A 14,763-nucleotide genomic window follows, 5' to 3' on the forward strand; every position below is an offset into this window, starting at 1 on the left:
TACAAAAATCCTCAACAAAACACCAGTGAACCACCCCCGACGGCACGTGGACTATACACTATGACCAAATGGGACTTATCCTAGGAACGCAAGGGTGTTGCAGCAACGGAAACCGACGTAGGACATGCAGCACAGTAACAGGACAGAGGACACCCACCACGTGATCGTCTCCAGAGAAGCAGAAAAGCACCTGACAAAGATTCAACACCCCTTGCCCTGGCTGGTGCGGCTCGGCTGGAGTGTCGTCCCGGACACTGAAAGGTCATGGGTTTGATTCCTGGTCAGGGCACAGACCCAGGTTGTGGGTTCAATCTCCTGTCGGGGGTGTGTGTGAGAAGCAACCAATTGTGGGTGATGGATTGGTCCATTACCTTGGTTGTGATATTTTCATATGAACATGTCAAGACATCTAATTCTACACTTTAAATATGTACAGCTTATTGTATTTTATTTAATTAATTTTTAAAATAGATCTTTATTGATTTCAGAGAGAGGAAGGGAGAGGGGGAGAGAGAGAGAGAAACATCAATGATGAGAGAGTCATTGATCGGCTGCCTCCTGCACGCCCCCGACTGGGGATCGAGCCCGCAACCCGGGCATGTGCCCTGACCGGGAATCGCACCGCGATGTCCTGGATCCTAGGCCGACGCTCAACCGCTGAGCCACGCCCTGCCGGGCAGCTTATTGTATTTTAATTATATCTCAATAAAGCTTTAAAGAATGCCTTAAAAAATAATGGAGCACCCAGTGGGGGATCAATGCATGTTTATTTTATAAATGAGTTAATGGAGTTCATGACAGGTGGGTCGATGGGCCAATGCCCAGGGATTGGGGAGACACACAAAGAAAATGGGGCCAAGGCTGCATTGGAGTCTTGGTGACTGCCATCATGTTGCCCAGGCTCGACCTCGCCAGGCTGGCCCTAAGTGCCCTGTCCCCACTACTTGCTACCCTGTGGCTTCAGGTAAGTCATTCAACAGCTTGGAAACTCCAAAATGTAAGACTGTCCATCTCATAAATGAGATCATTGTTGATTAAAAGAAATAATTTATAGGGGATACTGGGTAAATAATAAAATTCTCCATAAATATGAGGAACTATTTCCTTTCTGGTTGCAAAAACAAATTACTATCAAGAGTTGGAAAATAGGCCCTGGCGGGGTAGCTGTTGGCTGGATGTTGTCCTGATGGCCCAGGCTGCAGGCTCCGTGGTGGGAACACATGCAAGAGGCAGCCAGCGGATGCGTGAAGTGGAGCGACAGACTGATGTCTCTCTGTCTCTCTCTCTAAAAAGAAAAAAACCAACTACTTAAAAAAAGGAGTTGGAAAATATACAAAATCACAAAGAAAAAAAAAAATTCTTCGTAATTGTAAGGAAGAGGGCGCCCCCCTTCCACGGGCTCGCAGGCTGCAGGCCGAGGGCGGGGAGCCGCCTGTTTGCGGCGCGGCCAGAGACCTGTATTCTTTGCTCAAAGTTCTAAACCAGGGCACCGGTGAATCCTCACTGTGCCCGCTCCCCAGTCTGTGAGTGTCCCTCAGCCCTTCCAGCCCCGCCAGCCGGGACTCGCCCCGGCCACTTCGGCCACTTCACACCTTCCCGGTGTCATGACCGCCCCGCGCCCCCAGTAACTGCTCGCCGCGTGCCCGACGGTCCCTCTCACACACGCAGCTGGCAGTGCCTTGGGGCGCCATCAGTGCCCAGCCTGCTGACAGTGACGGTGGGGTCAGGACGCCGCTCCCTCTGCGTCCCCACAACCCTGCCTGCGAGGCGTTTGGGGACCAGACGCGAGTGCACCTTCAGTGCCGCCCGCTCTGGCCCGTCTAATGCACTCTCCCGCGCCTCGTCGGTGGTTCCCACGCCGCTTGCTGAAGCCGCCCTGCCTGCGCTCAGGCGCTCACACGCTCGCACGTCTGCACGGTCTGGGTCCCGGTCCCCTCTTCTGTTCACTCACTTTTTCTCTGTGTAGCTGCTCCCACTTATCACGTTGTTTCAGTCACTAAGCTTCACAGTGAGTCTTGATTCGATAGGTCCCAGGACTTCCCTCTCAGTCCTGCGCTGTTCCTTGTAGTTTGCGGAACTGTCGTGGACATCCTTGGGCGGCAGCCTGTGGTTTTTAAAATCAGTTCCCTTATCCCTGGCGGGAGAGGCGCGGTTGAGCGTGTCCTGTGCACCAAAAGGTCGCCGGCCTGCTTCCCGGGTTGTGGGCTCGTCCCTGGCAGGGGGCGTGCAGGAGGCGGCCATCCACGATGTCTCTCTCCCCCTCGCCCCTCCTCTCCGGTCATGACCATTCCACGGTGGCGGCCACTTAAAAATTACTTACATTTTAAAATAATATTTTAAAATATTATTTAAAACTCAGTCCTCCTAGTACCTTTAAAAAGCAGCCCGCTTTCCTAAGCCTCCATTCCTTCGCCACGCGTGGTAACCGTCAGAGGTCCCGTGTGTTAGGGGACCGCAGACACTGCGTGCCCAGCAGTCGCACTGCCTGGCGCAAGGCCTGGCGCTCAAGGAGCACTCAGTGGACAGTGGTATCATCTTCCCCCAATGCCCACATGCAGTCACGCTCCGTTTAAAACCTTTGTCGGCTTCCCAGTCACGCGGAGTGGGGTTCACCACCTGCCAAGCCACCTGAGCCCCGCGGCCCTCCCGCGGCCCTCCCGCCGCCACCGTTGGCATTGTGTCCGGCGCCTTGCCCTGCGCACGCTCCCCAGCCCAGGATGCCTTCATCCCTCGGAGCCCGCTGGGCCCTCAGCGCCTTTTATCGCGCTTGTCATATGGCATTGTGATTCTGTGTCCGTTGTGACTATGTCCTTACTTAGGGTATTAGCACAGCCCTCGCCATTTCCCAGACGCGTTCACCCTCGGCCACCATGGAACGATCACACACCAACCTCGGCACCACATGCGCTTCTTTGCTTAACACTCACAATACGGCGGCGCCGCAGGTAGGTCCCGCCACTGAACAGGCGGGAACTGGGATGGTCACTTGTCCCGGATCACAGTGCTTACTGACAGCGAAGCTGAGACCTGGTCTAAGCCCAGTGCTCACACCTATTATAGCAAGCTAGCAGCCTTAAAAAATTTCTTTTAGCAAGTAGACTTTTGAAAAATGACTGTCCCGTCTCCCTTTTCTGAATCCCTATTCCATCCCACCCTTCCGCGGTCCTCCTGCCCGCCCTGCCTCCAATGGCTCACCTCCCCGGCTGTCCCCTCTCCCACTTCATGCCATCTGTCACCCAAGCAGGTGCCTCTGAGGCCAGTGTCTGGGTTTAGCACATCGTTGCTATTCAGGACCCAGAACTTGGAGCTTCAGGGCATCCTCAGATGCGGAGATGTTAGCTGGAAGTCACAAGACCAAGGAGATAAAATAAACCTTTCACACCCCAAATGTGTCCGAAATCAGAAAGCAAACAAGCCCGTGGTTTAAACACCAGGCCCTCCTGGGCATGATTATCAGGCCTCAGGAGAAGGGAGCCAGCCTGAGGGGGGTGAGCAGGAATTCTGCCAACTCCATCTGGCTCGATGGTCAGAGCCGCCACCAAGCATAACAAGTGCTCAGCAAGTGCAATGCGTGTTGTAGCACACGGTGCCCGGCGCTGGGCCCAGCAACGTCACAGCTGCATTGGTGCTCTTTGGGCTAATTTTTATCACCCATGCTCAAAGCCTGGGGGCTTTAGATTTCCCTCTCTAGCCACCAGTCTCTCAGGCTCCTGGGGCTGGGCTGCACCAAGCAAACCCCCGTTTGCACTTACCCTGTGCGAATGCGGTAAAGGGGAGGGGCCCCCTGTAGAATGTCCACCGGGATCTGACGGGCCAGCGGAGTTTTGGACCCAGCTCCCGAGCAGAGGTGGTTCCTGAGTGTACCATCTGCATCAGCAGCAGGCGTAGCCCGTGGCCTCATCACCCACCCTACACTGTCAAAGGAACCCTCTGGGGGGGGAGGGGTGACCATCACCGGATGGACAAAGGGGGCCGCAGTCAGGATCTTATGGGGAGTGTGCCCCGACCAGCTGATAGGGATGCGCCCTGTGGTGGCATGAAGCCACCAGGCTGTTAGGGTTCACTAACCAGCTTTCTGCCTATTTTGGGCAACCCAGACAGCGGGTACACTCACCAGGTAACTTGGTTTGACATTTATCCTATAAACAAGCCGTCACCCAGGCACACGTGTCTCTCAGGATAAGGTTCGTGTGGAGGCCGCCCCAACAGCGAGGCCCTGGCCACGCTAACCACGTGCGGTCTGGGCTTGCAGAACTCGGCCAGTCCGAGTCCCAGAGGCCACGTTCATCTGTGACAGGCTGGTGCTGCTTGTCGCCCTCTCACCCCCAGGTCCCCTCGCTGTCTGCACCGCCCCACATGCGGCTGCTGAGAGCTTCTAGGCCCCTCCTCCCCGCCTCTCCTCGAAGACGAACACGGCCGATCCTGCCCGACTGCCGGGTTCCAGGCTTCCCCGGGCCCTGCCGGGAAGCTCAGCTCGTTAGTGTCGTCCCTACACCAAGGTTGTGGGTTTGACCCCCGGTCAGGGCACATACAGGAAGCAACCAACGAGGCACAAATAAGTGGAACAACAAATTGATGTTTCTCTCCCTCTACAATCAATAAAAATAAATAAAACACTTCACCCGTGTGGAGTCAAACTCCTCAGCCTGGTCCTGTGATCTTCCATAATTTGACCTTATCACGCTTTGTATCTCATTACAGCTCAAAGGCTCTTCATTTGTCTTCGGGCCTAGGGGACCTGGCACACTGTTGCTGTCCCACCGACGACTGATGACTCCCGGCCTGTGCTTTGTCTGGTGGTCCTACCACCACACATCTTAAAAACACCGCTCCAGCCCCCTTGACCCTACCATGTCCACTTCTTGCATCCATGCCGGGAGCCACTTCTGGCTGTGCTCCCTGGTCATCTTGAGTGTGGCTCACCTCCGCCTGCAGCACTGGCACTGCCAGTCTGCCCTGAGGTCTCTGATCCAGCCCTCACCCAGACTCCCTGCATAGCAAATCTTCCACAGGGTCACAGATGACCTCTGGGGCAACTCCCCAAAACCCAGCAGAGTAGGGATAAAATTCAGACTGATGCATATGACTCCAGGAAAACCTCTGGAAGGAAGAAGCCAGACACTAAGCAGAGATGTGTGTGAAATACTGGTTTTTATTGGTTGGCACAAGATTACAACCTACAATTCCAATGCCCTTCCCGCCCACCAGCTCAAATGGAAGGAAACTGATTAACAGAGAAAGGAACAGCACGCTCACAGGTTTAAGCATTTGTACAAAAAGGAGTGGGATGAGGTGGGGTGGGATTTTAGGGGTACTACCACAGCTCTGTCTAGACCGCAGGGAGGGCTTTGTGTGGCCTCTTGCTGGCACAACACAAGCGGACGCTTGAGTGGAGATGGGGAAGGGTTACATGTGGCCGGCCCACGGTTCCAGGGGGGAAGCGGGGCTCACATCTGCTGTGCACCTGTCTCGAACCCAAACCTGGGGCGGACCCAGTTCCCCCTTTTTCCAGCGTCCTCCACAACCCAACTGTACTCTTGGGAAAGAGGTGTGAAGGAAGCCCGAGAACACCCTCCTGGAGAGAAGGAAACAGGAGAGCTCAGCGTCCTTCCGCTTTCTCTGACCGAATCCCACTCCCCCTGGCTCTGCGGGCACTGCGACCATCCCGAGGAGCTGGGAAGACACCGGGGAAGGGGCCGGGCCTGGGCAGTGGCCCAAGTGGGCAGGAGGAAAACTGAGTTTTCAATGCAATACCAAGCAAGACTGTTTGGAAACAGAAGAAATGCAAGAGAGGCTATACACCCATAGGCTGGAAGCTAAGTCCTGGAGTGCATCTGGGCCGGGGGTAGGGGCGGCAGACGACAAACCGGTCTCGCAGCGCAGCACCAGGTCCCAAGAGGTTAAAGGTTAACCAACCCCTCCTCCTATACAAGTGCCGCTCCTTGGGTTCCCCAGTCTGTTTAGCTCATTTGGGGGTATTTCTGCCAATCTCTCCACGATGTGAGTACTCAGTCCACTGGTTGTTCCACTTTCTACCCTTTGTACAAATATGAAGCACAGAGCTTTACAGTGACACACCTACTCTGGAACCGTCAGGGGACAAGCTGACCTAATGTCAGGAAGGTTAAAACGTTGGCTTTTCTGAGCGGATGGAAGGGGACAGCGGCAGAGTTCTGGTGGGATGAGAACAGTCTTGACAGAGCCTGTGTGACCCCAGGGGGCTGCTCCCTGGGTGCACAGGCCTCTGGTTCTCTGTCTCAGACATTTACTAGACTTGCCCATTTAAGCCTCTGCTAAAATGGATGAGCACCAGCAGGAAGTGACAAAGACTTCTGTCCTTGGAAAAAGTTAAACTGAATACATCTTGGCTACTTTGCCTCACTCTAAAGGGTTCCCTTGGAAATACCCTTGGCCAAAGGGAGACTGCATCTGGGCGATGCACTTGCCACAGGGTTCGGAAGCACGAGTACTTCATGTTTTTGAACTGGGTCGGCCCCAGGGATTCTAACCTTTCTGAGGCTGACGGCAGACAGTGGAGTGGAGGTGATCCTAGTGAGGAAACACCTTATAGAAGCCGTAAGCTGTTTGAAAACCAGACCCTGCAGCTGAGCAAACAGGGCAGAGGCTCGCCTACTCCTCAGAGCCCCTCCCCTACCAAGTTCACTGGATGGGCTGGGAGACACGGTCCCTGAAACAAAGGCTGGGCTGGGCTGGCAAGAGCAAGTATGGAGACGCTACTGAGGGGCTGCCGCTTCCTCTCCGAGGAATAACACACTTGGTAGGCCAGAGACACGTGCTTAACTTTACAACAGCTTCCGACATCCTCAACTTCCTTAAACACGTGGCAAATTGGTAGCTATCCTTAAGACACATGTAGTGACTAGCATTTTACTTATGTTAACCAATAACCTTTTGATTATACACCAGTTTGCAGGTTCTCAGACCATGAAACAATAAACACAGACCCGACATTTACAGAACTGCACCCCATACTGTATTCCTTTTACAATAGAGTTAACTACTGTAATTGTTTTAACTGCTAAATGCAGCACTACGCCACTGGACCCTGGACTCACTCATGCACCTGCGCCCTGCGCAACAGGCCCACAAATATCCACCCACGGGAAAAGCGAAAGGGTGAGGTCCTCAGGCTAAACAAAACACCCAAAGCAAATCCGAATTTGGAGGGAGTCCCCTTGGGGTATGAGCCGTGTGGGAAGGGCGAAGGGTTGTGTCCCTGTGCTGTGGCCTAGATGCCTCCTGCAATTTCCTTTGGAATCCTTCCTGCTCTCGGGAGGAGCACAGCTGCCTGCTTGCCAAACAATGGCCCTCGGAGTCCTCCCTTCACTTCAGGCTTTGGAAGCTCACCAAGGCCTCACTTCACGTCCGCCCCGCCTGGAGGCTCTCTGTGGAGCAGCCCAGTCCTCCTGGTCCTCGGGTGTGTCCATCACAAGCCTCGACCTTCCCTGGCTAAGTTACATCTGTTACGCTGCTGGAAGCAAGTAACCAAAACTAGATGTCTGCTCTGGTCATTTACTAGTGAGCCTGGAAAGCTTTTGTCAACAGGACAATAAAGAGAGAGGCTACCTGGACCTGCGGCTGCTGTAGGGGCAACTTCAGTTCAGCACAAGGTGCTCGGACAGCCGGGCTCATCAGCGTTCGTTCTGGAGGGTTTACAGGCAACCGCACTGGGAGAGTGACTTCCTGCAGGTGAGCTGCCGCGTCCCACGTGCCAAACAGCAGAGGACGACCTCAAGGCCGGCGTCGGGACTGAGGCATCTTGCCCGTTTCCTAAGGAGTTCCAAAGACCTACGATTTTCATCTAAATGGGACCTCAAGCCCAGAGGAGTGACTGTACTGTTGCGCTGTTCTCCCCACAGGTAATGCCACAGGCGGTAAGCGATTCAGTAGGTACTTGCTCCAGAGCAGTATTCCCATTCTTCAACTCAGTGATGAGTAAAACCTTTGTGTCTGGATTGGCTGCCACGGGGCGATGAACCTCGAGTGACAAAGCTCCCGGAATTGCAGTGATCTCGGGTCCCCCCCACGCACACACAGCAGCAGCTTCTATGGACTGCAGGCAGTGCTTCCCAGTTTACCTGACAACCTCAAATGTCTCATGTTCCAGGTGACATCTCAAGTGGCACGGAGAACACAGCTCTCCTGGACGGTGAGAGGCTGGCGAGGGGATGCCAGATGGGGCAAGGCTGAGGCCACCAACATGAAAGCCACGCAGCCCGAAGCCTCAACAGCCCGGGGGAAGAGGTGCCACCCCACAGGGCTCACATCACCTGCCTGCCACCACCTCACCCGGGCAGTGTGAACGCACAGGTGACCTCATCTTCAGGATTTCTCCAGTTATTTCTTCTCACTCTAAATCTACTCTCAATTAGGGCAGGCTTACAAAACAGTTCAGAAACATTGAAAATTACAGTTGTGGTAAAAATCACATTGTGGTTATGAAACCCTTTCTGAAAACTAAAAAAGTGTGGCTCAGGCTAAGCTACTTTACAAAAAGATCAGGTAGGGAGACCGACAAAGGTGTTACTACAGCACTAGGTGGAAATGGGAAATAAGGAAGGTAGCGTGCGACACACCCAGGTCCCGACGACGTCAGCCCTCTGGGTAGAGGTTCAGGCCTCCGCTGAGCACTGTATGTGGAGAGGAGAAAGGGGAGGAGAGCCAGGAGGACGGCCTGCCTGCAACTTCTTTCTTCTAGTAAGTCTAAGGAAATTCGCATGGGTTGACTCCTAACATCAAAACAGAAAATATTTTTTTGCCGTGAAAGAACTTGACTATGTAGCAACATGCTTACAAAACTGCTGCAAACCTCTCCCCAGAGGCTGGGGGAGTAAGGGCCTAAGTGCGGCACGCCCCACGGCTGTGCCACGCAATGCTGAGGGTGGCGGAAATCCTGCCTGGCCTGCGGGGTGACAGTCCCACCCCCTCTGACCCCTCCAGGGGGCCCCAGCTCAGACTCGGCAGTGATGGAGCACTCTCCATGCAGGGCAGACGGGGCAGCAGACACTTGTAAAAAAAAAAAACACGGTCAATTCATTAACGTGTCTGTCCTGTCGTGTTTGCTATGAGAAAACTCAAGACTCCTGTTTCATGGGCTGCACTGCTCTGAAAGGCTACAGAAAATCTAACACGTTTCTCACATCGATGTTTCTCTCTCCCTCTCTCTCCCTTCCTCTCTAAAAAAATCAATAAAAACTAACACAGCGGACTCTCCCTCTCCCTCACACACACACACACACACAGTCCTGGTCCATAAAGATGGCATGACCTCACTTGTATTTCCCCAATGGCTGCAGTTTATAAACTAAATATGAATTTTAATTTTAAAAAACCCACTGCTATCTTTCTCTATCCTGAGAATGGTCTGATGGGTGCTCCAGTGATGAGCAATTTCTCACATGCAAATTGCCTGTGAGAAAGAGACCTGGCCTCTGCTCTGAACACAGAAACCTGTTTCTGCTGAGCCTGAATAAGGTGAGTTCTTGCGGAACTCATGGCAAGCTGCTATCAGTACAAGATTTTGCAAGTAGGGTAATTTTTGTGCTTTCATTTCTCCTCACTTTCTCTGAGGAGCTATCACAAAAGGGCTCTGACTGCAGTAAAGGCAGCCACGGTGTTTGCGGTGCCACGGAGGGAAAAACTCCAGTCCCTACTCAGCAGAATCCCGGTGCCACAGGAAACACCAGCTGGACAGAGCCTCCTGCCAGCCAAGCAAGCACCAGCACAAGCTCGCCAGTTAACTGCATTCACAGGATCCACTCATGTCACCGAAAAACACTCCTTGGCACAGTTCACTTTCCTGACCCAAACACCACCGCCAATCCAAACTGGACTCTGCAGCGTAGTATGCTGCTACACCAGCCCAGTCAAGGCCTCTTCAGATCATGGAAAAATGCACAATCACTGTTAACACTGCAGCTCCCTCCCTTCCAGGAGCACTGACTGCTTTCCTGCACAGCACTTTCAATCCACATCATAAAGGGAGACTGCATCTGGAAGAACGTGCCTCTGGGGCTCCACTTAGTGCTTAGCTGAACTTATTTCATATCCTTGCATGTGTCTGAACAGAACCTTCGATGCCCCAAGTCAGGCAACAAGCGGCAGTGTGTCTTTCAAGTAGGACATGTGAACAGTGAGTGGCATTTACGTTCAAATCCCACGGTGCTGTTTCTCTGGCTGGGATCCTTACTTGGGGACAGAACTCCTTTCCCAGAGAGGGGACAGTATGCTAAGAAACTGCAGGCACTGCCGTTCAGTTAATGTGTTTAAGACTGGGAATAAAGATGCTAACTGAGAATGTAGCAAAACTTAAATTCACCGATACCCCCAAATGCTAAAAACTAAATGACACAGGCCAACCAGGTATATACGTTCTTTTAGTGGGAGGGAAGAGCAAAGCTTTTCAAAGTTTGAGTATTTATTAGAATTTTTAAATAAAGAGAACTATGATATTAATTTTCACATCTTGGCTATGTTTTGACAAAGGAGATGCTACTAAGGGTATAGCAACAGCTCCTTTCCCAAGCCAGGGATTGACCAGCGCCCTCCCCAGCCCACCCCGATTTTAAGACCCTTACTTCCCAACTAGACAGCACAATTGGCAAATGAAGCCAGCATGAAACCGGTATCAAAACCCAACACGACAGTCTGCGGGGAGCCAATGCATCAAGTAGCTGTTCTCCTAAGTGATCAGCGTCCTGCCAGATCCCTCACTCCCCACCGGAAGCAGCCTTTCACATGCCAGTGGGAGACACGTTCAGTATCCCTGGGCATGCTCATGGTGCACTTAGAAGTGCTGTAACATTACAAAGACAAGCAAACACCTGGATTTCCTGCCTGCCTACGTTCTTGAACTTAGCAGGTTACCCAGGCTGGGGAAAGGACTGCACAGCTGCACCTGTCAAGGACAGTTGGCCGCTTCAGTGCACATGGTCAAGGTCCAGTTCGGCACGCTGTAAGGCATGTACACACAAGGAGGGAGGCTGCTGTCGGGGGGCAGTAGCATTATGGAAAAAATTCCAAACCAGCAGGATAGGAACAGTGCTCGATGCTCCAGTTTTTTAGAAAGTAATCCCAAGAACCCAGTTCAAACCCTATTGTCAACATGTAGGGAGGAATTAAATTTCTATCGTTTCTCCAGATCTGAACTGGGGCCATTTGCTACTGGCTTGGTAATAAAAAGGAACTAGGTTTCTTCCTGGTTTTCTTGGCCTAGAAACAGCTGCGGGGAGAGGCCACGAGTCCAGGGCACTGTGACGGTCGCTGCACTCTTCCCAGCCCCACACGACTGCAGTCACCACTGGGGAGGACAGTGAGCTGACCCAGCCACTAGCATTGAGAGAAAAACAAATTGTGAGGCTCTGTTTCAGAAATGCCCCATAATTAAAAAACAAAACCTTCAAAAATTTAAAGTTTCCTCTTCTAAAAGTCATTTATTTACATATTATATGCCCAGTATATAATGTGTAGATAAATGTACCCTGTAGTGAAAGGGACCAACCCACTGGGCCAAATAGCACATTATAGAACACATTCTTGAAAGGTTTCATCTTGTATTGGTATCTTTTAATAAAAAAAATTTAAAAATCAAAGAAAAAAGTCTGGCCAGGGCTAGGATGACAGACAGGAGTTTTTAGGATACAAGGCAGAGGAAGGCGTCTGCCTCTTTTTAGAGAGCGTAGGGGGTGTGAACAGGGAGGGAGAGATCATGCACAGAAGTACTTACAAATCACATCCCCCTCAATAAAAGAGAAGAAAAGCCCACCACTTAACGCCAAACAGCAACATATCCATGAGCCCTTTCTCTGCTGCCATCCTGCCTTATTTGAGAGAGGAGGCCTGTGAGGAGAGGGGAGAAGAGCAAGGGTGAGAGGGAAGGTCTGCACTTCAGTCTAGTTTCCAATTTCCACCTTCTTCCAGGTCTTCAGTCATCTGATGCCCGACGTGGAGGAGCTCTGCGAAGAAACCGAGTATGTGGAAGCCACGACTGGGGTGCCATTGTTGGCAGAGTAGCCTTGTCGCAACGTCTCAAAATAGGACGCCTGCACCGGCTTGTGGTACTGCAGCACTCTGACGGCGTCGTCCACCCGAAACCACTCCCTCTTCCTGCCTGTGGAGGCACAGAGAGAAGGGTCAGGGCACCAGGGAAGCCACGAAAAGTTTCTAATTGTCTAACCTTTGAGAAAATGTAGAAGGAAACATACAAGCAATGGTTGTCAACATTTTCAAAATATGTATCATAAATACATTTAAAAAATGTTCTTATGAATAATGCAAGCATACTTTATATGCGTCAAATACTGTACCAATGCCTCATGCAGAAAATAGGTACGAAATCTGAAAAGTAAAGAGCTGGCAGTAGTCTGTGAGCATTCTCGCCCTCCAGAGAAGCACAGCTCTCAGCTTCCTCCTGCGCGCCTGGACTTGCTCAGCTTACTCATAAGGGCCTGAAGCCCAGCCGGCATCCCCCTCTCCCGCAAAATTCAACCTGAGCGTCAAGCTTCCGGAATTACCAGGATGGCTGCAGATTGTAATCAGCTATTTATTTTTAAAAATTTATGAGTAAATAACCTTAACACAATTACTATTACGTTTTCAGTCTATTTTTGTTTTATTATTATTATTATTATTATTGTTAATCCTCTCTGGAGGCCTTTCTCCATTGATATGTTTTTTAGAGGGGGAGTGGGAGGGAGGAAGGGGGAGAGAGAAACACTGATGTGAGAGAGAGACATTGATTGGTTGTGCCCTTTGGTTCCTGGGCCAACACTCTAACCACTGAACCACATTGGCTAGGGCTATTTTTTTGTTTTTTTTTAAAATGTGTTACGTGCCATTGAATTGGCTCTGTCCACACTGTCCTGCCCTCAACAGGCACACTCAGGCCTGTGGCTTCTTTCATGGAGTCAATCCATCTCCATGGGCTTAATACATGTTTGAAAATCCTTTGTTATTTTTTCTTATAATAAAAGGTCATTGCTTAAAATTGGGAAAACGGAAGAAAGTATAATTACCCATAATCTTATAAACCAGAAATGACTGAAATCTTATAACCAGTCATTATAAACCAGAAATCTTATAAACCTCTCAATAACTTAATGCATTTGCTTTCTTTCCTATTTTAAAAAGACACTGTATTTGAGCCCTAGACAGTTTTGCTCAGTGGTTGGAGCATTGGCCTGTGGACTGGAGGGTCCAGGGTTCGATCTCAGCCAAGGGCACACACCTTGGTTGCAGGCTTGAACCCAGGCCCCGGTCAGGGCTCATGTGGGAGGCAAACAATCAATGTGTCTCTCACATTGATGTTTCTCTCTCCCTGCCTCCCTCCCTTCCTCCCTTCCACTCTCTCTAAAAATCAATGCAAAAATATCCTCGGGTGAGGGTTAACCACACACACACACACACACACTTAATGGCTGTGCATTATAACCATTTCCCTATCATTGAACATCAATCTCCTGTAATTTTATTTATAAAATACTATTATAATTTCAAAAATTCTTTATCTGTTTTTTTCTCTACTTTTTTTTAACCTCTCATGGAAAGATCCCTAGAATTGAGATTATATGAATAAAACATTTGAACTCTAAAGGGCTCATGATATATAGTGTCAAATTACTTTCCAAGACGGCTACACCAACCCCCAATCCTGCTTATGTTTGTTGGAGTGTTGGTCTCACACACTCCAGCCAGCACTGTTTCCTTTTCTTGGTCACTGCCAATTCTTTACGTGAAAACCAGTATCTCATTTTTGTTTTCATTTGAAATTACTATTTATTTCAATGTAGCTCTAACTAGTGTATATATAATTCTATACCCTGCTTTTTTCATTCACCAATACTATTTTGCAAGCACTTTCCCACGGTAATAGCTTTCAGAAGTATGTGTTTAACAGCTGTCCAACATTCCATCAGATAAATGTACCTTAAATCACTTCTTATTCACTTTGTTGTACAGTTAAGTCCCAATTTTTCATCTGAAAAAGGCTCATCTGAAGGAAGGCTGTTTATCAGGGTCAATTCTCAGGGGTGGGAGTACAGGTGAAAGGCTTTTTCGGTATTAATAGAGCAATGGTACCTTAAAAATTCCTATCATGAGTGTGTGACAGAGTGCTCTGAGGGCAGGGCCACACTACACTCATCTCTGTCTCCCTTTCAGGCCCCAGCACCAGCTGTCCGGGAGTCTATTTTTAATAACTCCCCACTGAACTCCTTCAGTTAAGCATATTGCATTCTTACCAGACAAAGCCATGACAAACTGGGCTATGAAATGCCCACACAGCAGTGGGAGGGCTGGTGGCCAAGCACACACTGACACTGAGGGAGAGGTTTTGGCCCTGGCCTGTTTGCTCAGTGATTAGAGCGTTGGCCTGCAGACTGAAGGGTCCCGGGTTCAATTCTGGCGAAGGGCATGTGCCTCGGTCGCAGGCTCGATCCCAGCCCCGGTCAGGGCGAGTGTGGGAAGCAACCAATCCATGTGCCTCTCTCACATCGATGTTTCTCTCTCTCTCACATCAATGTTTCTCTCTTTCTTTTACACAGATGTCTCTCTCTCTCACACACATGGATGTTTCTCTCTCTTTCATATCGATGTCTCTCTCTCTCACATTGATGTTTCTCTCTCTCACATCAATGTTTCTCTCTCTCTCACATTGATGTTTTTCTCTTTCACATCGATGTCTCTCTCTCTCTCACATCTCTCTCTCACATCTCTCTCTCACACACACACACGTCGATGTTTCTC

At 50.6% G+C, this 14,763-nt stretch overlaps 1 protein-coding gene across 1 annotated transcript in view; it reads right to left on the reverse strand.

Annotated features, from left to right (window-relative positions):
• Positions 1 to 10,379: 10,379 nt before the first annotated feature.
• NUDT3 (nudix hydrolase 3) overlaps positions 10,380 to 14,763 on the reverse strand; it is a 96,221-nt gene continuing 91,837 nt past the window's right edge. Inside the window, exon 5 of the mRNA XM_087817344.1 lies at positions 10,380 to 12,130. Within this exon, the coding sequence (XP_087673470.1) occupies positions 11,949 to 12,130 (182 nt within the window). The 3' untranslated portion in view covers positions 10,380 to 11,948. The remainder of the gene's footprint in view (positions 12,131 to 14,763) is intronic.

The sequence above is a fragment of the Miniopterus natalensis genome, chromosome 5 (genome assembly GCF_054644295.1).
Source record: "Miniopterus natalensis isolate mMinNat1 chromosome 5, mMinNat1.hap1, whole genome shotgun sequence".
Classification (NCBI taxonomy): domain Eukaryota; kingdom Metazoa; phylum Chordata; class Mammalia; order Chiroptera; family Miniopteridae; genus Miniopterus; species Miniopterus natalensis.